The following is a 23,045-nucleotide window of genomic DNA, read 5'->3' as shown; positions in this document are numbered from 1 at the left end:
TTACAGTTGCTGATAAAATCACGCATGTTTAATAAAAAAAAAAAATGTTTTGTTCTTGATTTATTATTAAAAAAATAATTTCAAACTGCAATAATGATGCTTCAGTTAAGTACAATTGACTATAGTTTGATTAATTATAATTTTCTACGGCTTCAGAATTTTTGGTACTTTTAACATGAAACAGCTATATTTTAACTCATAATTGAAAAAAATATGCGTTTAGTTTGATAACAACAAGCATTTATTGCATGTTTAAGAGAAACTTTTGTTTAAATACCTACATAGTTTTCTTCATTTTTGAAGGTTTAATTAACAGGGGTCCACTTTTGGAAAAGTTTGGATTTTCGTTGTCCTATATTTGACCCCCCTAATTTTTGCTAGAAAATTAGCAGCATCAAAAAACCCTTCAGAGGGTCCACTATAGGAAAGGGGTCCACTAATGGATAACGTACCCTAAATGGAGCAATTCTCTACGAAGTCGGTCTTTTTTTTTATTTAATTTTTTGTATTTTTTTATTCGGCTGAAACTTTTTTGGTGCCTTCGGTATGCCCAAAGATGCCATTTTGCATCATCAGTTTGTCCATATAATTTTCCATACAAATTTTGCAGTTGTCCATACAAAAATGATAATGATTTTAGAATTTTCTTACATCATTTTTGTATGGACAACTGCCAAATCTGTATGGAAAATTATATGGACAAACTAATGATGCAAAATGAAAAATACAAAAAAATCGAATGACCGAAATCTGAGAGAATTGCTCAATGTTAAAATCAAATCGTTTAAACGTTTTGCTCCGAAATTGACCTTCTGTTTTACCGATTATTTTGTTTTATTTACTACAAAGTGGACTTGTTCAAAACCTTAAAAATTACACAACCAAATTGTTGAAAGTAAAACTACACTTTTCAGTTCTAAGGAGTCCACGTTGTTTATGGACGGTCCCCCATCGTAAATGAGTACAACTGTTCGTTTAACGTATTTATTTTTGTTTGAAATTTCTGACTTCACATCTCAAAACCATTGTTCAGATTTACAGTTAGTAAAGAATAAAATCAAAACGCCACAACACTCAAACTACAGCGGCCGCAACCTTGGCGCGGTTCAACTGGATATTCTCCTTCATAATGGCCTGCGTCAATTTATGGTAGTACATCCGCAAGTGGTAGCTCATGTCCATGTTTGGCAAGTACTGGTCGTACCGCTGGATGATTTGCTGGTAGGCGTTCAGCTTGGCCGCGTCGTTGATCTTCTCGTTCAGCATCACCTCCGTGCACAACTCCAAGTCTTTGAGGGCCTTCGCCGGAAGTGCCTTGCCCGTCTTAATCCACTCGCCGACGCGACCGTACAGACAAACCTCGCACTGGCATGTGAAGCTCAGATCGGACGCCTGTTGGTTACCTATAACGAACCAGGCCGGTCCGAGGCTGATCGTGATCTGTTGACCCTTGCGGACAGGCCTGATGAGGATGCACTTGATCTGGCCGTAATCGTACAGAATCATGGCATTCGGATTGCACGAGTGGTTGACCAGTTTTCCGTAGGACAGCAACCCGGTAACCGTACAATCCGGCGGGGATTTTCGCTCCCAGGCAAAGTACATGGCCACGCGCTGGTAAAGGTAGAGGCAGTTGAGCAAGGATCGTTTTTGGGCTTTGGTTGTCACGAGCGCTTTAATCAAAGGTTGCTTCAGCAGAACGTAGTAAGTGGCGGCGGCGCACAACCTGAACGATACCTCGATGTACGGGCTCAAGTGCAGCTTGGTTTCGTGAAAGATCTTGAACTCCTCCAGCGGATCGTAGTTTCGGTGGTCCAGCTTAAAAGGATCCGCTCCAATCATGGAGTTCTTCTCGCAGTATTTCATCATCTGGTCCAAATCGTTGTTGAACAGCGTCAATCCATAGAAGAACAGCTTCGTTGCCAGGTTCGAGCCGTCGTAGGCAATGTTCGCCATTTGGGCACCGAAACTGCATTCGTAGCGATGTGCCATCCGCGAGTCCTCGGCGAGACATTCCTCACTGCAGTACATGCAGTGGACACAGTTCGGACACGGAATCAGGCTGTGCTGGTTCGGAATGCCGCAGCGGCTGCAGTACAGGTATTTGAACGCAACGGCCACCACACTGAGAATGGCCTTTTCGTTCAGGATCACGTCACCCGCCTTGAAGTTCCTCTCCGCGACCAACCCACGACCACTGCCAGAATACTGCTTCATGGCGATTCCTTTGGCCAAACAGGGAATTTTCGGATTAATCTCAACATTAATGCCCAACCGAGGACAGGGCACGTTGTCCTTCGCGAGACCTTCGCCAATTTTCAGTCGGCAGTTCTTCTCCCTCGTGTCCAGTTTATCCCTCAGCTTCTCCGGATAGTTGTGGTCCCGGGCCAACCGGATGTTAAGCAGTGCAAACTCGTACTCCCCCTGCTCGAAGTAAATCGCCGACCTGAAATGTTTGTCGACTTAGCAATCAGTCGACCAAATCGCAACATTTTCTACAGGGACGCGCACACTTACCGATTAGCATATCCCATGGCCAACTGATCGGAACCGGCCTCCGCGTAGCAGATACTTTCGTTGTACTTTTCCAGCGCATTCTCGTACCGTTTGGCTTGGTAGAGCCGGTTCCCCTGCTGACGTAGCTGGACAGCCCGATCGTTGTTTTTGACCGGTTCCGGCACGTTCGTCAGGAGCGCCTCGTGCTTGAGGACAAAGTTGTAGCACACCGACAGTTTGGGCCCGATTTCGTGCTCGTCCAGCATTGTGAGCATCTTGCGGATCATGGTTCCGATTGCATTTTTTGGAAAATGACCGTACTCTTCCTCCATGTTGCTCCGGATCTGGAATGAGATTCTTTGATGTGCGAGGGAACCGGATGTTTCAAGGGTAACGTACCTTTGAACACTTGAAACAATTAGAAAAACGTACTGTTGTAATATTTGTCCAACAAGTTGTAACTTCACAAAATTAAATTAAAAACCAAGTCGAAAACAGTTTTATCGAAGTTTTACAAAATCTGAATGTCACAAAATTTAAACAACTCTCGATGAACAGTAGAGATGTGAGCCGACATGCAACACGCAGGAAAAAATCCCTCATTTCAAATAACCCATTTTTCGTCAAATCCAAACACTCAGAAATGAGTAAATGGTCATTTGGGTGACAAGAAAAAAAAATAATTTTAGACTGATTTTCGGCTTGCAGTCGTTGTAAAAATTGAACATTTTGTAAAATCTCTTTCTCTGGCTCGATTACTTAGGGCATCTGCAGCGCAGGGGTACAATAAGGCCCAGTGAAAAAAATATAATGTAACCCAAAAATGATGAACTCCTCGTCACCGTGTCCTGGTTTTTGGAAAAATATTTTTTTGCTCCCTACACACTGAAAAAAACCAACATAGCAAAATCAAATGATTTTTCACGTGAGCTACCGTAATCTGGGGTGAATCGGGACTACAGTCTGAATAGGGACAGCAGTTTTTAGAGCACTTAAAGCTTTTAAATTTGGAAATGGATGTACACATTTTGTTAGCCTGAGTCTGTTATAACCGAAACCAAACAGGGAAATCAAAATATTGTGCTCCAACATGGTTAAATCCGCTGTCCCAATTCGCCCCATGTGTCCCAATTGACCCCAGTTTACGGTACTCCAAAAACCAACACGTTATAGTCACGTGCTTTTCTTTTCACTATGATGTTTTTTTCATCGCGAATAGATATGAGAACACTTTCGATTTCAACCATTTATAAGTCATTATACTATCATATGCTGCTCACCATGAATTCACATGAATGTCACATCGTTTTGCCCCATTTGTCTTTTCCTTTGATTTTGAAGTGGAAATCACGTTAAAACTAAATGTTTTGAATTTGAAAGTCGAGTGTTGCAAAGTAGTTCCAAATTGATTAGGCAAGATGGCGACAAGTAAAAAGTCGTGATTGGAGCTCTTTGCTGAAAAATTAGTTTAGTTTGTATTTTTATAAGAAATCCTAGTTTTGATCATGGTAAGAAAGTATTAGTCTTGTATCAAGTAAGCCTAGCTATTTTTTTTTTATTTTTTTCAGAAAAACTTGTTTCGGGGCCACATTTTGAAAAAGTTTCTTCGGACCGGATTGGGATGCGGTTTTGAGGTGTTCGTGGCTTTGAAAGTCCCAACCTCAAAGAACGACGGACCGCCGGACTCCAAACGGCGGCGTATCGTCCACGGACCGTTCGTCATGAGGGACAACAAATGGTTTCAACCGCCAATCCGGTAAATTTCCCTTCCTAACCTGCAAATATTTCACAACCTCTACCACTTTTATCTCCTCCACGCACAGATTCATTTTTAAGGTCAAAATCAACGAACCTGGCCCGGAGTCCCGACCATGGAGGAGCTATACCACTTACTGAACGAGCGCCTCGCCGGGTGGACCATCACGATGGCCGAGAACGGCAACGGAAGATACAACGTTGGAATTTTGAATTTTAGTTGTGTGAGTGGTTTATGTGTAAAATTTTAGGAGAAACAAGTGTGAAAAATAAATACATTTAATAGATATTGTTTTTTAATCAATGGTCAATCAATCAATCAAAGAAAAGAAAGAAAGAAAACAAACGTGCAATCCACTTTATCCTCATAAGAATTTCATGTGATAGTCATGTGTGAAGACATGTGAAGGTGCCGTGTTTTTCATTTCATTTTGATGGGAATTTCACTTGAGTTTACTACTTCGCAGGTTGAATTTTTTGATGTGATTTTCACATGAAATTCGCATGCTAAGTCGTATGGGGTGGATTCATGTGGGAATCATGTGATATTGCTATGTCGGTTTCTTTCAGTGCACTGGAAGAAACCAGCATAGAGCTTTATGACGTTTCGCGTACACACACTAGCGCACCATTTGATTTTGCTGGCCGGACAAAATTTAACCTCACTTTTTTTCGTGTATGTATACGCAATACATGCGCACGTAAATAACTCTATAGCAAACTCAAGTGTTTTTTCACGTGAGTGTCTCAAAAGATCAACACGATACTTTCACGTGTTTTTCCATTGGCCCTCACGTGTTTTACATTTCAAATGGATGTGAACATAATTTGAAACCAGCTGATCGTTAGCGAGAAACCTTCCACTCTTTATTCACATGAAGTTCACTTCAAATTCAAATGAACTTCTCATCGATTTGCCCCATTAGACATTTCCTTTGATGTTGAAGTGGAAAATACGTTAGATTGGAATGTTTTGGTTTTGAAATGCGTCGGACGAAAAAAATATTCATTAGTAAGATGGCCACGGACGATGGTGGTGGAAAATTTGCTTTTCGGATCGTTTCGGATAGAAATGATCGTTTAGCCAACAAATTTCCTTATAATATTTTGAGCTGGTGGTACGTATAATTTAGAGAAAGAATTAATCTGTTTGAAATTAATGCGTTTTTATTTTTTCCAGAAGGTCAGGTTTTGTCTTCGGAATCTGCTCCAGATTCGGAACTGTTAGTCCTGAAAAAAAGGTCTTTCGAGATACAGTATGTAAAAAAAGTATTTACACCCCTTGGGCACTATGTACATATTGTGATGAAACATCTAAACAATTTAATGTTGACAGAAACCTAATACTACGTTTTGTTCAGAAACTCATGCCAGACATTTTGCTACAAAAAGCTCATGAAAAGATGATTTCTATAAAAAGTTATATAACAAATACTATTACGAAAATAAAAAAGGTGCAAAAAAAGTTTGTACACCTTTCGAAAAATTTACATAAATAATGTTATTTGTTGACAAATCACCATAAATCCAGTCTCCCAACTCCAAATAGGCATCTTTGACTGATTAAAAAAATAATTTGGATTGAATATAAAGTTTACTAACTACTTAGTATAAAAGTTTATATAACTCTGGAAATTCTATATAAAACTTATCTTAACTTAATTTTGAAATCTTCTAATTCAACTAAATGTCAATATATTACCATAGAATTGCTAAATAAACATTTTGGAGTGAGTATAACACCGTTTTGGGGGTATTTGTATCGATAGAATAGATTTTTCGTTGGAATTTCGTACCAACCCGGAATTACGTCGTCGGAAAATCCGCCGGCATCTGAACCGGTCCACAATTCACAAGTCAACCTATGTGGCATCAGAAAGGGCATAAAATTTCCGATCTTTTGATACCCATACATCCAGGTTTTCTATAAAACCCACGTTTTTAAATACCTAAGCAAAAACGTTGTTATGGTTTCGTTTGAGCAACCTGTCAAAAATGTATGGAATTTCGTAATTTTTGTTCTCGTGGATCAAACTTACTTTTGCCCAGGTATTTAAAAACGTAGGTTTTAAAGAAAACCTAGATGTTTGGGTATCAAAGATCGGAAATTTTATGCCCTTTCCGATTCCACATAGGTTGACTTGTGAATTGTGGACCGGTTCGGATGCCGGCGGATTTTCCGACGACGTAATTCCGGGTTGTTACGAAATTCCAACGAAAAATCTATTCTAGCGATACAAAGACCCCAAAACGGTGTTATACCCACTCCCAAATGTTTATTTTGCAATTCTATGGTAATATATTGACATTTAGTTGAATTAGAAGATTTCAAAATTAAGTTAAGATAAGTTTTCTATAGAATTTCCAGAGTTATATAAACTTTTATACTAAGTAGTTAGTAAACTTTATATTCAATCCAAATTATTTTTAATCAGTCAAGGATGCCTATTTGGAGTTGGGAGACTGGATTTATGGTGATTTGTCAACAAATAACATAATTTATGTAAATTTTCGAAAGGTGTACAAACTTTTTTGCACCTTTATTTTCGTAATAGTATTTGTTATATAACTTTTATGAAATCATCTTTTCATGAGCTTTTTGAAGCAAAATGTTTGGCATGAGTTTCTGAACAAAACGTAGTCCTAGGTTCCTGTCAAACTTTAAATTTTTTACATGTTTCATCACAAAATGTGCATAGTGCCCAAGGGGTGTAAATACTTTTTTTACATACTGTACATCATGGATATCCAGGGCGGGCTACGGATTCACCAGCTACCGGACCGAGCAGTACTTGGTCGTCTCGGTGCACTTTTGATCGGCCAGCTTAAACCCGTTCCCGAACGACCTGGTCGTTGTGATTCTCCGGTCCGGCAGTGCGTGCAAAAACTTCGTGGTAGATCATCGAAACGCGGTAGGAACCTGATCAAAATTCATCAACGCAGCGTAACCACGAGCGTAACAGTGAAGTGAAATTAGTGATTTTTGTACATGTTTTCAAAAATGTTTTTTTATATGAATAAATCTTGATTATGATTCAAACCAAGAAATCTATATATATAAAAAATTTCGACGGTTTTGTTCGAACGCGAATCAGTTCAATACGGAGCGTCGTATCTAGGTGCTTTTTGTTGCGTTGGGTTTGTAAAAGTCCAAGGAAGGTTCTTACACCAAAAAATAACAACTTTGGCCACTCTAGAACCGATTCCGGAAAATCTGCAGATTGTATGGGAAAAGCTGCGTAAAATCAAATTTTGATCACAGGAGGCTGAATTAGCAAACAAGCAAGAAACGTCAGGAAACCAAAAATGGGCAGGACGAAGTTTGCCGGGAAGAGCTTGTAAATTCATAAAAAAAGAAACATCCTCTCATTTTTTACACAAATGGAAACCATTGGAAATCTATTCGATTTACACTACAAAATCATTTAACATTAGAGCAATTCTCTACAAAACCGGCCGATTTCGACCATTTTTATTTTTTGTATTTTTTTATTTGGCTCAAACTTTGTGGGGGCCTTCCCTATGACCAAAGAAGCCATTTTGCATCATTAGTTTGTCCATATAAATTTCCATACAAATTTGGCAGCTGTTCATACAAAAATGGTACGTATATATTCGAAAATCTGTAACTTTTGAAGGAATTTTTGATCAATTTGGTGTCTTCGGCAAAGTTGTAGGTATTGTTAAGGACTATTTAGAAAAAATAGGTGCACGGAAAAAAATTTCCCGATTTTTTATTAACTTTTTCACAAAAACTCAAATTCCCAAAATACGTATTTTTGATTTTCGAGATTTTTGATATTTTTGGGGACAAAATCCGCAACTTTTGAGCTATAGAGAAACATGGTCAAAATCTGCCGCCGAGTTATGATTTTTGAAAAACTGGTGATTTTGGAAAAAATCGAAATTTCATGCATAAAATTTTTTTGACCTCATTTTTTTATGCAAAATTGAATTTGCAATCGAAAATTACTTTACAGATTTTTCGATAAAGGGCCCCGTTTTCAAGATATAGCCACCGAAAGTTTGATTTCTGCGAAATATTTGCAGTTTTCAATTTTAAAAATAGTGACCATGAGTGACCATTTCTAAAAATATTTTTTTTGAAAAGTTCAGAAAATTTGCTATAAAATTGTCTAAGAGACATTGAAGATTGGACCTCTGGTTGTTGAGATACAGCGGCTTAAAGAAAAAGTAACACGAAAATTGAAGTTTTCTAAGTCTCACCCAAACAGCCCACCATTTTCTAATGACGATATCTCAGCAATTAATGGTCCGATTTTCAATGTTAATACATGAAAAATTCGTGAAATTTTCCGATCTTTTCGAAAAAAATATTTTGAAAAAAATTAAATCAATACTAGCATTTTTAATGGGCATAATATTCAATGTTTGGCCCTTTTAAAATGTTAGTCTTGATTTAATTTTTTTCAAAATATTTTTTTCGAAAAGATCGGAAAATTTCACGAATTTTTCATGTATTAACATTGAAAATCGGACCATTAATTGCTGAGATATCGTCATTAGTAAATGGTGGGCTGTTTGGGTGAGACTTAGAAAATTTCAATTTTCTTGTTTCTTTTTCTTTAAGCCGCTGTATCTCAACAACCAGAGGTCCAATCTTCAATGTCTCTTAGACAATTTTATAGCAAATTTTCTGAACTTTCAAAAAAATTTAGAAATGGTCACTCATGGTCACTATTTTAAAAATCGAAAACTGCAAATATTTCGCTGAAATCAAACTTTCGGTGGCTATATCTTGAAAACGGGGCCCTTTATCGAAAAATCTGTAAAGTAATTTTCGATTGCAAAAATTTTGCATAAAAATGAGGTCAAAAATGTTATGCATGAAATTTCGATTTTTCAAAAATCACCAGTTTTCAAAATCATAACTCGGCGGCAGATTTTGACCATGTTTCTCTATAGCTCAAAAGTTGCGGATTTTGTCCCTAAAACATATCAAAAATCTCGAAAATCAAAAATACGTATTTTGGGAATTTGAGTTTTGTGAAAAAAGTTAATAAAAAATCGGGAAATTTTTTTCCGTGTGCCTATTTTTTCTAAATAGTCCTTAACAATACCTACAACTTTGCCGAAGACACCAAATTGATCAAAAATTCCTTCAAAAGTTACAGATTTTCGAATATATACGTACCATTTTTGTATGAACAGCTGCCAAATTTGTATGGAAATTTATATGGACAAACTAATGATGCAAAATGGCTTCTTTGGTCATAGGGAAGGCCCCCACAAAGTTTGAGCCAAATAAAAAAATACAAATAAAATCCATTTCCGGTTTTGGTAGAGAATTGCTCATTAATAAGAAAAGCATTGCAAATTCATGTGCGTCGTCACGTGAAGTTCACGTGTTTTGCTTTTGAATTTACCGTGTCGCGCGATGAGATTTTTCGAAGTGATTTGCACATGCCATTCACATGGGAAGTCGTATGGGGCGGATTCACGTGTGAAACATGTGATATAGCTGTGAGCCTTTCTTTCAGTGTTCCTTCCGATCTCCATACACTGAAAGAAAGGCACATAGCAATATCACATGTTTCACACGTGAATCTGTTCCATCGAGAAATTAAAAAGAGAGATGTGAGCCGGTAACATGGAGTAAAACATTCACAACTGTCATGGTAAACTTCACAGAAGCTTGACAGAAAGTTTAACTCCATGTTGCACTTTTAATTTCTCGATACGACTTGGCATGTGAATGTCATGTGCAAATCACTTCGAAAATTCTCATCGCGCGACGCGGTAAATTCAAAAGCAAAACACGTTAACTTCATGTGACAACGCTTTTGAATTTGCAATGCTTTTCTCATTAATTTTAAATGATTTTGTAGTCTGAATCAAATAGTTTTCCAATGGTTTTTATGTGTTTAAAGCGAAGAGAGGGGGTTTATTTATTTTTACATTAAATTTATTCCTCATACATTACATTAAATTATACATTTCACTTCACTGACATTAAATTTTCTCTACTACGCAACGTTGAAGTGTTCAGACCAGGTCCCGACGACGTTGTGCTTGGCTGTGTCATACATGGCCATCGAGGCGCTCAAAAAGAACGCCCTGCTGGGCCGATGTATCGTCACCGAGAACCTCGTTCACGAACAGGTTGTAGCTGGCCGATCAAGAGTGCCCAAAACCTTACAACTCTTCTCGATCCGGATCCGAAGTCCGCATCAAGTCCATGACGAATCTTGACAAACACCGCGAAGTAGGTTCCGTGGACGATTTCTGGCCGGTTTTCTGAAAAAAATAAAGATAATCCGCATTAATTTCTTTCAATTATGGGTTTCTCTTGTTCTTACTTACCACCAGAGCACAAATAAAAAAAAACTCAGGTAAATGTTAGCAAAAAGGAGCTTTTCTATCCGAAAAGCAAACTTTGCACCATCATCGTCTGTGGCCATCTTACTTATGAAGAATTTTTGGCCATACGCATCTCAAAACCCAAACATTTCAATCTAACGTGCTTTTCACTTCGGAATCAAAGGAAATGTCAAATGGGGCAAATATAAGTGAAGTTCATTTGAATATGAAGTGAATAGCATGCGAAAAAAGAGTGAAAGGTCTTTCGATAGCTATCAGCTGGTTTTGAATGATTTTCACATCGATTTGACATGAAAAACATGTGTGGGTCAAAGGAAAAGCACGTGAATGTATCGAGAAATTAAAAAGAGAGATGTGAGCCGGTAACATGGAGTGAAACTTTCGCAGCTTTTATGGTAAACTTCACAGCAGCTTGACAGAAAGTTTAACTCCATGTTGCACTTTTAATTTCTCGATTGTGTTGATTTTTGGAGACTCTCACGTGAAAAAAACACTTGAGATTGCTATGTTGGTTTCTTTCAGTGTACTAGCCTTTAAGTTGAACGTGATCGAAGTCTTCAAGATGACGAGACACAACAAGGACATCAAGTATCGTGATCAACTGTACCTGGTTCATCTCGAGAAAGGATCGGCAACGCCGTCTGAGCTGAAAACAGTTCGGGCAATTTTTAACATCATCGTGACTTGGGAACGTTATCGTCCAGTGCACCGTGACGTGACGCAAGGTTCGAATTGCTTGTAGTTTGGACATGGTGGAAGGAACTGTTTCATCAAGAGTCGTTGTGCAAACTGCGGATGTGAGCACAAAACTCAAGCTTGCAACACAATCAACGAGAACATCGAAGCCAAATGCTCCAACTGTGGGGGCGACCATTCGACCAAGAATCGGAGCTGCCCAAAACGAGCTGAGTTTGTGAAAATTCAGCAGCAAGCGACGACGAGGCACCAACCAAATCGTCGCCAGCATCGTTGCAATATATTTCTGCCAGATGGCGCTGTTCTCACCAAAAACTGTCCAAGTGTAAGATTCTTGTAGAAAAATCAATTCCCTACAACTTTGCGGAAGGGTGCAAAAACAAAGTGTTCAAATCCCATGGTACGATTTTGAAAAACGAGTCTGTTTGTTGCCGGCCATGGGAACGGTGGGAATGTGATAAATCAGAAAATGCACAAAATAAAGCAATCAAAAAACCTAAACCCAAATTTAATAACTTAGTAAAAATCATACGAAGCAAGTTGAGGGTCCGAATTCATCTGCACCCCGGTTCCGACTGCGCTCAACTTCCCGTACCCTCCCGTTCCACCCCCGTCAGAATATCGATAGTACTCATCGGCGTATCCATTGGTCATCAGCATCTGAGTTCCGCCGGCCACGTCCGTTTGAGCTCCTCCGTAGCCATGCTGTTGAAGCTGCTGCTGCTGTTGATAAGTACCGGAAGCCGTTTGGTAGCAGTAATTGACTTCGTCACAAGTGGCGTAAGCGCCACCACCACCATACTGTCCGCCATGATGGTTATTGTTGTTCAGGTTGGCAGCTTTCTGCGCCTTCCGGCAGCTTTGCTGACTATCACAGTCAAATCGTGACGGGGTCGGCTGGCGTTGGCCATAGCTGCTGCATTCGTACGATTTCGGGAGGGATTCTTTCTTGATGGACCGTGGCAGGTCCGCTGTTGGGTATTGGGTCGGAGACGGTCCCATCGATTTGTCGCTCAACGGGCCGGGGTGCGTTAAGTAGTCGTTGAACAGGTTTCCGTTGCCGGAGATAAAGTAGTCGGGCGTGATTTGGTTACACTTTTTGTAGATTGTCCCACTGCCAAGATCTAGCAGGGTTGTTGGAGGTGGGACAACGTTGCCGTGCGGTGGTTGTGGTGGACCTACTCGCAGTGGTTGATCCAGTTGGAAGATTTCTTCCGGTTGGAAACTTTCGATTGAGCTGGTTGGATAATTTGACATGGTTTGGGTGGTTCCCATGCAACTTTCGTAGGTTTGATGACCCGTACCTGTGGGATAGCATGGCCACGTGGAAGACTGTGGATTGCTGAATGCAGTTTCCGGGTATTGAATTGCTGGGGATGGAATGTTGCAGAGTTTAGGCTGCAGTGCAGAGTTTGGGAGTGTGACCCGACAACAGCATGGACTCTTGAAGCAGGTGTTGCATTTTGGCTTGTCTGAAATTGGCATAAAATATGAATAAAAAAAAAAAACACGTGATTTTTGGAATGTAATTCTTACCAACGCTGGAATCCGGAATCAACGGAGGAGGTTGAAGAATATCAACCGTTGTCGTGGGGTTGTTCGCAGGTTTGCTTCCATTTTTCAAGGACATCAACTGTTGAGAAAACGCCATTAGATAACCCTACTCAAACGAAATTTAAAGCTACTCACTTTATTCCCCAATGCGGCATCCCTCAGCAGTAGCACCGACAATTTCTTGGTCTTGCTCTTCGAACCACACACCCCGACCAGCTTGCGGGTCTCCCCCGAGGTCTTGGACTCTGGCTTCGGATGGTCATGACTACCCTTGGCCTGGAAGAATATAGCCCGGTCCGTGTGTCTCCAGTAGTGCGTCACCGGATATCCGCAATGACCCCGACAGGCCAGCACCTCCAGTCGACCATTTTTGCAGTTCCGATTTGGACACGCCCGCCCCTGTTGCTTCCGCCGGGCCTTGTCGCAGATCGCCGGCCGCAGATGGATCTGACCCCCGTTAGGTAACCGACAGCGGGCCGAACAGATCAACACGCCGAGGCAGCTCTTCTTCAGGATTGCCACGTTGTGGTTGTTGGTGTTTCGCATCGCCCAGCCAGAGATGTGTTTCCGGGCTTGGTCTTCCGTCGGCAGGTACACGTACCGGCAGTGGCCGTCGGCCCACTCGTTGAACTTGTCGTACGCGACGTCCTGCACGAACGGGATATGTGCGTCATTTATGTCCCACTCGGAGGTCATTGTTGTGCCTACGAATTAATTTTTGTTTTGTACTGAGTGTTTAAATGAAATACCTATTTATTCATAATATTCTCACTAGGTTTTTTGGCCAAATTTAGCCTAGTTTTTGTTTAATTGCATTTGAAGAACCTTCTGTTACCAAGCGGTTAATGAAAAGGAAATAGTTGCAAGGGACACCAAATCTCTATGAACTAGTCATTCACACAAGTTGTAAAATTGTTATTTCGGTAAACAAAGTGAATTGAATTGAATTATTCACAATATGTGAAGTGCCTTAATATAAACTAGAAGCCATTAAAAATCGTCATGGACTCAATATTTCCTCGATGTATTTTACCTATTTTGCATACTAGGGGAAATTCTCGTATGTTTGGCAGGCTAAGCACTCGCTCCTAACTCCATCCAATTTGCTGATTTTCACTATTTAAACCACTAATTTTGCTAAACTTTTGATAGAAACTTGCTTGCTCACTTCTTATCGAGCTATTAATCACTCGATTTCAGTTGAAATCGCTTTTAATTAGCTTTAATTGAATGTCAAAGTTCTGACCTGCCAACATTAGAGGCACGCTGATGGAATTAGATGCTGTTCCCCTACTAGAATAATTGAAACTTCGAAAATATGTCAAAACTTGTCAATAAATTTAAATTATTTGACCCTGAATTCTATTAAAAAATATATATTGGAACCAAAATTGTTTCCTAGGACGATGTAAAAGTTGTAGGATACCTAGATAAAAAAAAAGATTTTTGGTTTCTTTCAAATTTAAGTAGTTTTTTTGTTTTTTTTTTTCTAATTGGGTCCAAAAATTAAGCTTAGATTTTTTATATTATTGTTCTCAACGATAAAGCTTATTTTTCTGAGTACAATGACCCATTTTTTATCGGCCGCAAAGGATTCAAAATGGATTTTCAAATCAATTTTAAAAAATTAACTTCGCGGCCCTTCTTGACAGAAAAGGTCCTAGTTGACAGCTCCAAGGGGAACATACCGTTGATCCATCGAAAATGTTGTCTTGTCAATTTTTTTTGTATTAAAATGGAAAAAAGTTATCAGAAATGGCTTTAAAACGTTTTTTCCGTTGTACATAAAAATTGGCACAGGGCTTTAGGACCCAATTGTTTTATATTACTGCTTTCGCCAAATCTCATCCGGCATAACAAATCGATCTAATCCAATGATTTCTGAATTTTAGATAAAGTGCGTCGTTTTGGAGTTATTTAGTCACATTTAGGTTATAATTTTTGTAAATCGTTTTATTTTTCAAGATAGGGAAAAATCTTGCATTTTTGGCAGGTAAGGGCTCGGTCCCAACTCTGTCTAATTGGCACATTGTCACTATTTAAACAAAATATTTTGCGAAGGTTTTGCTATGATTGAGAACTGTTTATTTTATATATAAAAAATGTAGAGCCAGTTAAAAATACAAACAAATCATCATCATGTCTTTTTAAGTCCCCTAAAATATGTTAAAAAATCTCGAAAATTCAAAAATTCGTATTTTGGGAATACAGAGCTGAACCAGTCTCTGGTTGTTAGCTCATTAGAAAAGATAAATAATAATATTTTGCAAAAAGTGACAGTTCGTCACTTTTTTTGTTTGACTTTGTCAACGGGGTACAAACTCAAAAAGTGTCAAACAAAAAAGTGTCCAATCACCGAGGGTTGAGTGAACTATAGTTTTCTACTTTTAACTTTGTCACAAAACTTTTAACTATGTTACTTAACATTAGTAGAGATCCTTAAAAGCCGTTTTACTAACTTGTTTTTAGCACATTTCATCAACTTTTTAATTGAGTCAACCTCTATTTTAGCTAGTCCAACCAAATAGCACTCAACCCCCGGTAGTGTGTCACTTTTTCGTTTGACACTTTTTTAGTTTGTTCCCCGTTGGTTGGTCAAAGTCAAACTAAAAAGTGGCGAACTGTCGAAATGTGCTCCCGCACATTATCAAAACAAACGTTTGGAAGTGTGTGTTAACTCTGTGTAAAAGGGGGTTCAAACTAAAAAGTGACCCCGTTCGTTTGACAAAAATTGGTGTCAAACCATCGGGGTTTGAGTGTATTAGTTATATGTTATTTGTTGGTTTATAAGATAAAGATAACTTGTTAGTTAACCCTTTTCATCAGGTCAAGAAGGGCAAGTAATGTTAAACAATAAATGAATATTCCTTTATACAAGATAATTTTAATTTTTTTTGCCAAACCGTACTGATTGCGTGTGAAGTTTTTGTAAAACAGAATCATCATTTATATTACATTCGAACAATTTTTCGCAAGATATCAACAGAATAATGGAGGAGAATTAAGTTTAATACTTAAAACGCTTAAAAAAGTGGTTTATCAAACATGTACAGTCATTCCACATATTCGGAACACCCACAAATTCGGAACACTTTTATGATTATTTGTCAATAGCATGCCAATAGTAGCTTTTCTGTCGACCTTACTATTTTTACAACCTTTATTTGGACATTATCTTACTATTTCACTAGTAAAAGTAGTACTTTTTGAACAAAAAACTTCATTCCAAGACTATTTTGCCCAGAACAGCAAAACACTGCCTCCAAAAGGCCTGTTTCATAATTGTGGGATGTTATTGTGCCTTCCACAATTGTGGAACACCTGAATTTAACTGATATTTTAACAAAAAAGTTATCAAACCATGTATAAAACATCACTAAGCTTGAGTTTCATTGGTTTCAGTGTGTGAAGTCATTATTTGGTAATAAATATGTACTCCTGGAGAGATCCAAAGTTTGTTTACATTCGTAAGAAAAAAGTGTTCCGAATTTGTGGATTTCAAGGGTCAAAGTAATTCTTCAAAAACTTCATATAAAAGTTAAAATTTGCAGATGTTCGATACAGCATTCGAAAGATCGCAAGAAAAGCTTTCAAATGAAGTTAAAAACGAATCATTAAGTTTAATTATAGATTTGCTATGATTTTTTGAACATTGGCCAATCTGGAAACCGTTCCGAATATGTGGGATGACTGTACTTTCAAAACGCTTGACTCAACTATTTTTTTTGTGGTTAAGCTTCCAAAGTGTGCACAAGTTCGAATTGAAAAATAATTGAGCGATACTAAAATAATCAAACCTCCTTACATATGCCGTTCTGAGCAGTGCAGCTTTTGTTTAGTCAATTAGTTTCAGAAAATGAAGGTTTCAGCAAACAACAATAATCCCAGAGTTACAGTATGTACTCGATTATCCGAAGGTTTGTATGGGACTTCGGATAATCGAGTCACGAAGAAAAAAAAGCTCTGCGATACAATTTTCAGTAAAATTTTAGTTGTTGATTTCCTAATAAAAAATGAAATGCATTTTTTTCATATGGGTAATTCTCCGCTAGTGCGTCCATCCCGGGAATTCCCGGGACAAAAATCCCGGGATTTTTCCAAAATCGGGAATTCCCGAATCCCGGGATTTATTTAAATTTTGTCCCGGGAATTCCCGAAATTGAAAACAAATCAAATTTTGGTTTGGAAATTCAGATTTGGTTGTGGAAATAGAAATAGAAATGAATACTTCGTACTCGATAAGAATTTTAAAGCATTAAAATTTGTAATCGGCATGTATCAGCATTAATTCGGCTTGTTAGGGAAAATTGCTGAAATTTTAGTTTACAGATCCGCAAAATGCCTTGCGCTTTAAATATTTTCTATTAAATTTTATTTATTTAAAAAAGAATTGGTACTATATTTTGGTATATTCATGACTAAACTTGAAAAAAAAATCATATTTTATTATTTTTCATCAAAAACCGGCATCTGTAGCAAATCAGGACAAAAGTAAAAAGTTGAGACTGCTGTTTCAGCCATTTTTTTTACGTAATGTTCTGATTGTTTTGATTGATTTTAGTTACAACAGGAATAGTACAAAACAATTAGTACACCGATTATCTCCAATTGGCGGTAGTTACTTAGGAATAATTTTAAAAATATGTTTTAATATAAAACATAAAATTCTAAACTTATCTAAAGTGTTGTTGTTTTTTATTTCTTGTTGTTTTAGACAGTTTCAATGAAATTGTTTAAGCTTTTGTAGTCATGTTATATAAAAAATATAAAAAGAAATATATATATATATATATCAAATTGCGGTTCATTTAAATTCCGCGATTTTTTAATGTATTTTAAGCTATCTTAAAAAAACTGCTGTCCTTGCTAAATTGAAGTATAAATTATCACCAATTAACAGTATTGAGTTAATTCTGTAATTTTAGGCATGAAAAACATAACAAATATAATGAAAACATAGATTTTATTACTGCTTCAAAAATTTCCCGGGATCCCGGGAATTCCCGGGATTCCAAAAATATTTTTCCCGTTTCCCGGGAATTTCAAAACCCGGGAAAATTGGACGCCCTATTCTCCGCCAACTCACACAGCCGTTGCCCCGACCCCTCTTCGATTTCCGTGAAACTTTGTCCTAAGGGGTAACTTTTGTTGCGGATCACGAATCCGTTTTGCCTTCCTCACTGAGGTAAGGCTATAATCCTGCTCTAAAAATGAACTTTGTATAAAAACGTCGTAGACCCACCTTCACGTATACATATCGACTCAGAATCGAAAACTGAACAAATGTCTGTGTGTATGTGTGTGTGTATGTGTGTGTGTATGTATGTATGTGACCAACAAACTAGCTCATGTTTCTCGGCACTGGCTGAACCGATTTGTCCCGAACCTGTTGCATTCGACTTGGTTAAGGGTCCCATAGATCGAGTTTTATAAAGATTGAAGTTTCGATAAGTAGTTCAAAAGTTATGTATAAAAATGTGTTTTCACATATATCTGGATCTCACTTAAATGTATGTAAACTATGTCCGGATCCACCATCCGACCCATCGTTGGTTAGGTTATCAAAAGACCTTTCCAACGAGTCCAAAACATTGAAGATCTGGCAACCCAGTCTCGAGATATGTCCACTTAAGTGATATTTATGTACTTTTTGGAAGCCGGATCTCACTTAAATGTATGTAAACTATGTCCGGATCCACCATCCGACCCATCGTTGGATAGGTTATCAAAAGACCTTTCCAACGAGTCCAAAACATTGAAGATCTGGCAACCCTGTCTCGAGATATGGCCATTTAAGTGATATTTATGTACTTTTTGGAAGCCGGATCTCACTTAAATGTATGTAAACTATGTCCGGATCCACCATCCGACCCATCGTTGGTTAGGTTATCAAAAGACCTTTCCAACGAGTCCAAAACATTGAAGATCTGGCAACCCAGTCTCGAGATATGTCCACTTAAGTGATATTTATGCACTTTTTGGAAGCCGGATCTCACTTAAATGTATGTAAACTATGTCCGGATCCACCATCCGACCCATCGTTGGATAGGTTATCAAAAGACCTTTCCAACGAGTCCAAAACATTGAAGATCTGGCAACCCTGTCTCGAGATATGGCCATTTAAGTGATATTTATGTACTTTTTGGAAGCCGGATCTCACTTAAATGTATGTAAACTATGTCCGGATCCACCATCCGACCCATCGTTGGTTAGGTTATCAAAAGACCTTTCTAACGAGTCCAAAACATTGAAGATCTGGCAACCCTGTCTCGAGATATGGTCACTTAAGTGATGTTTATGTACTTTTTTGTAGCCGGGTCTCATTTAAATGTATGTAAACTATGTCCGGATCCACCATCCGACCCATCGTTGGTAAGGTTATCAAAAGACCTTTCCAACCAGTCTAAAACATTGAAGATCTGGCAACCCTGTCTCGAGATATGTCCACTTAAGTGATATTTATGCACTTTTTGGAAGCCGGATCTCACTTAAATGTATGTAAACTATGTCCGGATCCACCATCCGACCCATCGTTGGTTAGGTTATCAAAAGACCTTTCCAACAAGTCCAAAACATTGAAGATCTGGCAACCCTGTCTCGAGATATGGCCATTTAAGTGATATTTATGTACTTTTTGGAAGCCGGATCTCACTTAAATGTATGTAAACTATGTCCGGATCCACCATCCGACCCATCGTTGGTAAGGTTATCAAAAGACCTTTCCAACGAGTCCAAAACATTGAAGATCTGGCAACCCTGTCTCGAGATATGTCCACTTAAGTGATATTTATGCACTTTTTGGAAGCCGGATCTCACTTAAATGTATGTAAACTATGTCCGGATCCACCATCCGACCCATCGTTGGATAGGTTATCAAAAGACCTTTCCAACGAGTCCAAAACATTGAAGATCTGGCAACCCAGTCTCGAGATATGTCCACTTAAGTGATATTTATCTACTTTTTGGAAGCCGGATCTCACTTAAATGTATGTAAACTATGTCCGGATCCACCATCCGACCCATCGTTGGTTAGGTTGTCAAAAGACCTCTCCAACGAGTCCAAAACATTGAAGATCTGGCAACCCTGTCTCGAGATATGCCCATTTAAGTGATATTTATGTACTTTCTTAATCCGGATCTAAAAAATAGATGAAATTTGTGTACAACCCCATCAAATCAGCCATTGTTGGTAATGAGTGAGGAAGGCTCCAACCATATTGGTGGATTAAGTTAGTTTTTTGATATCTCGTGACGGAGGGTTGTACGACTCCTTCCATTTTTGAACATGCGAAAAAAGAGGTGTTTTTCAATAATTTGAGGCCTGAAATGGTGATGAGATAGAAATTTGGTGTCAAAGAGACTTTTATGTAAAATTAGACGCTCGATTTGATGGCATACTCAGAATTACGAAAAAACGTATTTTTCATCGAAAAAAAAAACACTAAAAAACTTTTAAAAACTCTGCTATTTTCCGTTACTCAACTGTAAAACTTTTTGGAACATGTTATTTAATGGGAAATTTAATGTACTTTTCGAATCTACATTGACCCAGAAGGGTCATTTTCTCATTTAGAACAAAATTTTTCTTTTTAAAATTTTGTGTTTTTGCTAACTTTGCAGGGTTATTTTTTAGACTGTAACAATGTTGTACAAAGTTGTAGAGCAGACAATTACAAAAATTTTGATTTATAAACATAAGGGGTTTGCTTATAAACATCACGAGTTATCGCGATTTTACGAAAAAAAGTTTTGAAAAAGTTACTTTATGCGTTTCTCTTTGTTTCGTCGTCCGTGTCTGTCGCGGGTGACGATAAACGGCCATTATCGACGACGACAAACTTTTTCAAAACTTTTTTTTTCGTAGAATCGCGATAACTCGTGATGTTTATGAGCAAACCCCTTATGTTTATATCGACGTCGTCGTGCTATCTTGTCGCACCCGCCATTTTGACGTTCCGAGAAAAAGGCGTTTTAATGTTTGACCTTGAATATTCAAAAACGAGAGCACGCAATGTAAACAATAACAAACACGTTTTGTTTGGCTCATCATTCTGTGCATTGTCCCAAAGTTTGGTTGAAGTTGGTTGCTGGAGTCCCGAGTTATAATTACAAATGTTTACGGTAGTCTAGCTTGTACGTGCGACAAACGCATCCTGAATTTCCTGGCCTGAAATCCCTTTGGCCTTTTGTCGCACTTACATCAATTTTCATGGAGTGACAAGATAGCACGACAGGATTGAAACATCTTTTATATGTAAAGTGACAAAAATGCACGGAGTTTTTTCGGTTTTTGTTGAATATCTCAGGATAGAAATCGAATTTTGGGGATCTGTGAAGGTCAAAAGGTGAGGCATTGTGAGCTGCACAAAATGGCGTTCTTAACTCAATTTGGCCCAAAATGCACGTACGACAAGTTAGCACGATGGCGACGATATATCAAAATTTTTGTAATTGTCTGTTCTACAATTTTGTAGAACATTGCTACACTCTCAAAAATAACCCTGGAAAGTTAGAAAAAAACACGAAATTTTAAAATGAATAATTTTGTTCTAAATGAAAAAAATGACCCTTCTGGGTCAATGTAGATTCGAAAAGTACATTAAATTTCTCGTAAAATGACATGTTCCAATAATATTTACAGTCGAGTAACGGAAAATGGCAGAGTTTTTTTTAAGTTTTTTTGTGTTTTTTTCTTTGAAAAATACTGTTTATATTTCTGAAAACTTTTTTTTTCTTTCAATGCAAAACATCTAAAAATGTTGAATTAACCCTAAATGGCAAAGTTTAGGCTGTCGTAAATATTTTTCAAAGTTTATTCAAAGTTAAGATTAATCCGAAAAATCTGAAAGGGAAAAAATATTTTTTTTTCGAAAAAAACAGATTTTTTTTTTATAAAAATAGAAGTCTAATCAGCTGAAAACAATCTAAAATGCATTTTTCTACATTGATAATCATATTAAGCATGTTTGGGCTCGTTTAAAAATATTTTGTATTTTTATAAAATTCAAAATAAACTTTGTTTTCTTGCAAAAAAATGTTTTTGTCAATACTTAGGTATTTTGGAAACTTATGATTGCAAATCAACTGAACATTGTGTGTAGTACGTTTTTAAAGACTTTTTTCAGTCAACTGTTGAAACCGTGTCTTGTTATTATTGTTTTTACTTTTTTATTTTTAGGATTACTTTGGATCTATTATTAAAAAAATGGTTTTGTAAAATATTCAATATCTTAGAAATTAGGAACTCGTTTGCCTTACTTTCCATTGAAATGTTAGGAAACACAAAAAACAAACATTATTTTTTAAATAATTTAATAAATTAAGCAGATCAACAAATCATTTGACGATTTTTTTTAAATTTTAGTTTAGCATTCAACAAAGGAAAGGTATTTTGGCAGTCAATTTCATAACATTTCCCGCTGTTGCGTATTTAAACTTTCAAAAAAGGTCTACATTTTTTTTAGTGAAAAGATTACCTTTTACTTTTTTTTAACTTGCAGCAAACTTGTGTTTCAATGTTCACATAAACGTTTTTTATTAGCTTCGTTCCATTTTGTGTTCACTTTTGATTACTTCATTTATCACAAAATTAATTTGTCTATCTCTAATTCAATCACTACCAAAACATGTGCGCATTCACACTCTGCCCTGCAGCATCTTCCAACCGCAAATCGATTCGCGTCATTAAACTATAACTAAAATCAACGCTCTGTCGCCGTCGCCCCGTCGTCGTTAAACTGAGAAAAACTTTTCACCTCCGCCGGATCGTGAGGGGGACCGTCACTATGTGATCAACGATGACGAACTAAACTAAACGCGACCGACCGCCAATTGAACCGAATTTGATGAAAATGTTTGCGCGCGTCTTGTAAAACGTGACAAACGGTTTAAAACTGTGTTAGTACTCCCTTCCCGGCGAAAAAAAGCAAATCGACTGACTATACTAAAATGTAGTTTTAATTTTCATTGCGCTCGCTCTTGTTCTCTCTCTTTTCTCACTGTTAGGAGCTCTCTCATTGGTAGCATAAACTACCCACACCAGCCAATGTTAGAGAAAAACAGAAGGGAAATTCGTCATCATCGTCATCGCAATCATCATCTGCTTCCCACCCCCATGATGGCGAACCCCTTTTTCAGAGCCAAGCTATGTTGAGTTATGTGCACGAAACCATCAACATCACCAACGGAGAGAGAGAGAGAGA

At 37.8% G+C, this 23,045-nt stretch overlaps 2 protein-coding genes across 2 annotated transcripts; both read right to left on the bottom strand.

Moving 5' to 3' along the window:
• Positions 1 to 970: 970 nt before the first annotated feature.
• On the bottom strand, positions 971 to 3,049 carry LOC6038291 (SET and MYND domain-containing protein 4). The gene is made up of 3 exons (XM_001848061.2): positions 2,896 to 3,049; positions 2,518 to 2,840; positions 971 to 2,446 (listed from the first exon to the last, which is right to left on the bottom strand). The coding sequence occupies exons 2-3, from the start codon at positions 2,826 to 2,828 to the stop codon at positions 1,075 to 1,077; spliced, it is 1,683 nt and encodes a 560-aa protein (XP_001848113.2). The 5' UTR covers positions 2,829 to 2,840; positions 2,896 to 3,049; the 3' UTR covers positions 971 to 1,074.
• An 8,747-nt stretch (positions 3,050 to 11,796) lies between these two features.
• On the bottom strand, positions 11,797 to 22,746 carry LOC6038292. The gene is made up of 4 exons (XM_038255348.1): positions 22,320 to 22,746; positions 12,979 to 13,547; positions 12,826 to 12,922; positions 11,797 to 12,761 (listed from the first exon to the last, which is right to left on the bottom strand). Exons 2-4 carry the CDS (start codon positions 13,537 to 13,539, stop codon positions 11,806 to 11,808), a joined length of 1,614 nt encoding a protein of 537 aa, XP_038111276.1. The 5' UTR covers positions 13,540 to 13,547; positions 22,320 to 22,746; the 3' UTR covers positions 11,797 to 11,805.
• Between the last annotated feature and the right edge of the window lie 299 nt (positions 22,747 to 23,045).

This window comes from Culex quinquefasciatus, chromosome 2 (assembly GCF_015732765.1).
Source record: "Culex quinquefasciatus strain JHB chromosome 2, VPISU_Cqui_1.0_pri_paternal, whole genome shotgun sequence".
NCBI lineage: Eukaryota > Metazoa > Arthropoda > Insecta > Diptera > Culicidae > Culex > Culex quinquefasciatus.
Note: the sequence above shows the minus strand (reverse complement) of the source record. Positions and strands in the feature narration are given on the sequence as shown.

Excerpts from the sequence above, each read along its gene's own strand:
- LOC6038292 (XM_038255348.1), bottom strand. The coding sequence starts at position 13,539 with ATGACCTCCGAGTGGGACATAAATGACGCACATATCCCGTTCGTGCAG. Across the intron at positions 12,923-12,978 it reads ATGCCGCATTGGGGAATAAA|TTGATGTCCTTGAAAAATGG; the intron begins GTGAGTAGCTTT and ends TTTTCTCAACAG. Across the intron at positions 12,762-12,825 it reads GATTCCGGATTCCAGCGTTG|ACAAGCCAAAATGCAACACC; the intron begins GTAAGAATTACA and ends TGCCAATTTCAG.
- LOC6038291 (XM_001848061.2), bottom strand. The coding sequence starts at position 2,828 with ATGGAGGAAGAGTACGGTCATTTTCCAAAAAATGCAATCGGAACCATG. Across the intron at positions 2,447-2,517 it reads GCCATGGGATATGCTAATCG|GTCGGCGATTTACTTCGAGC; the intron begins GTAAGTGTGCGC and ends CAAACATTTCAG.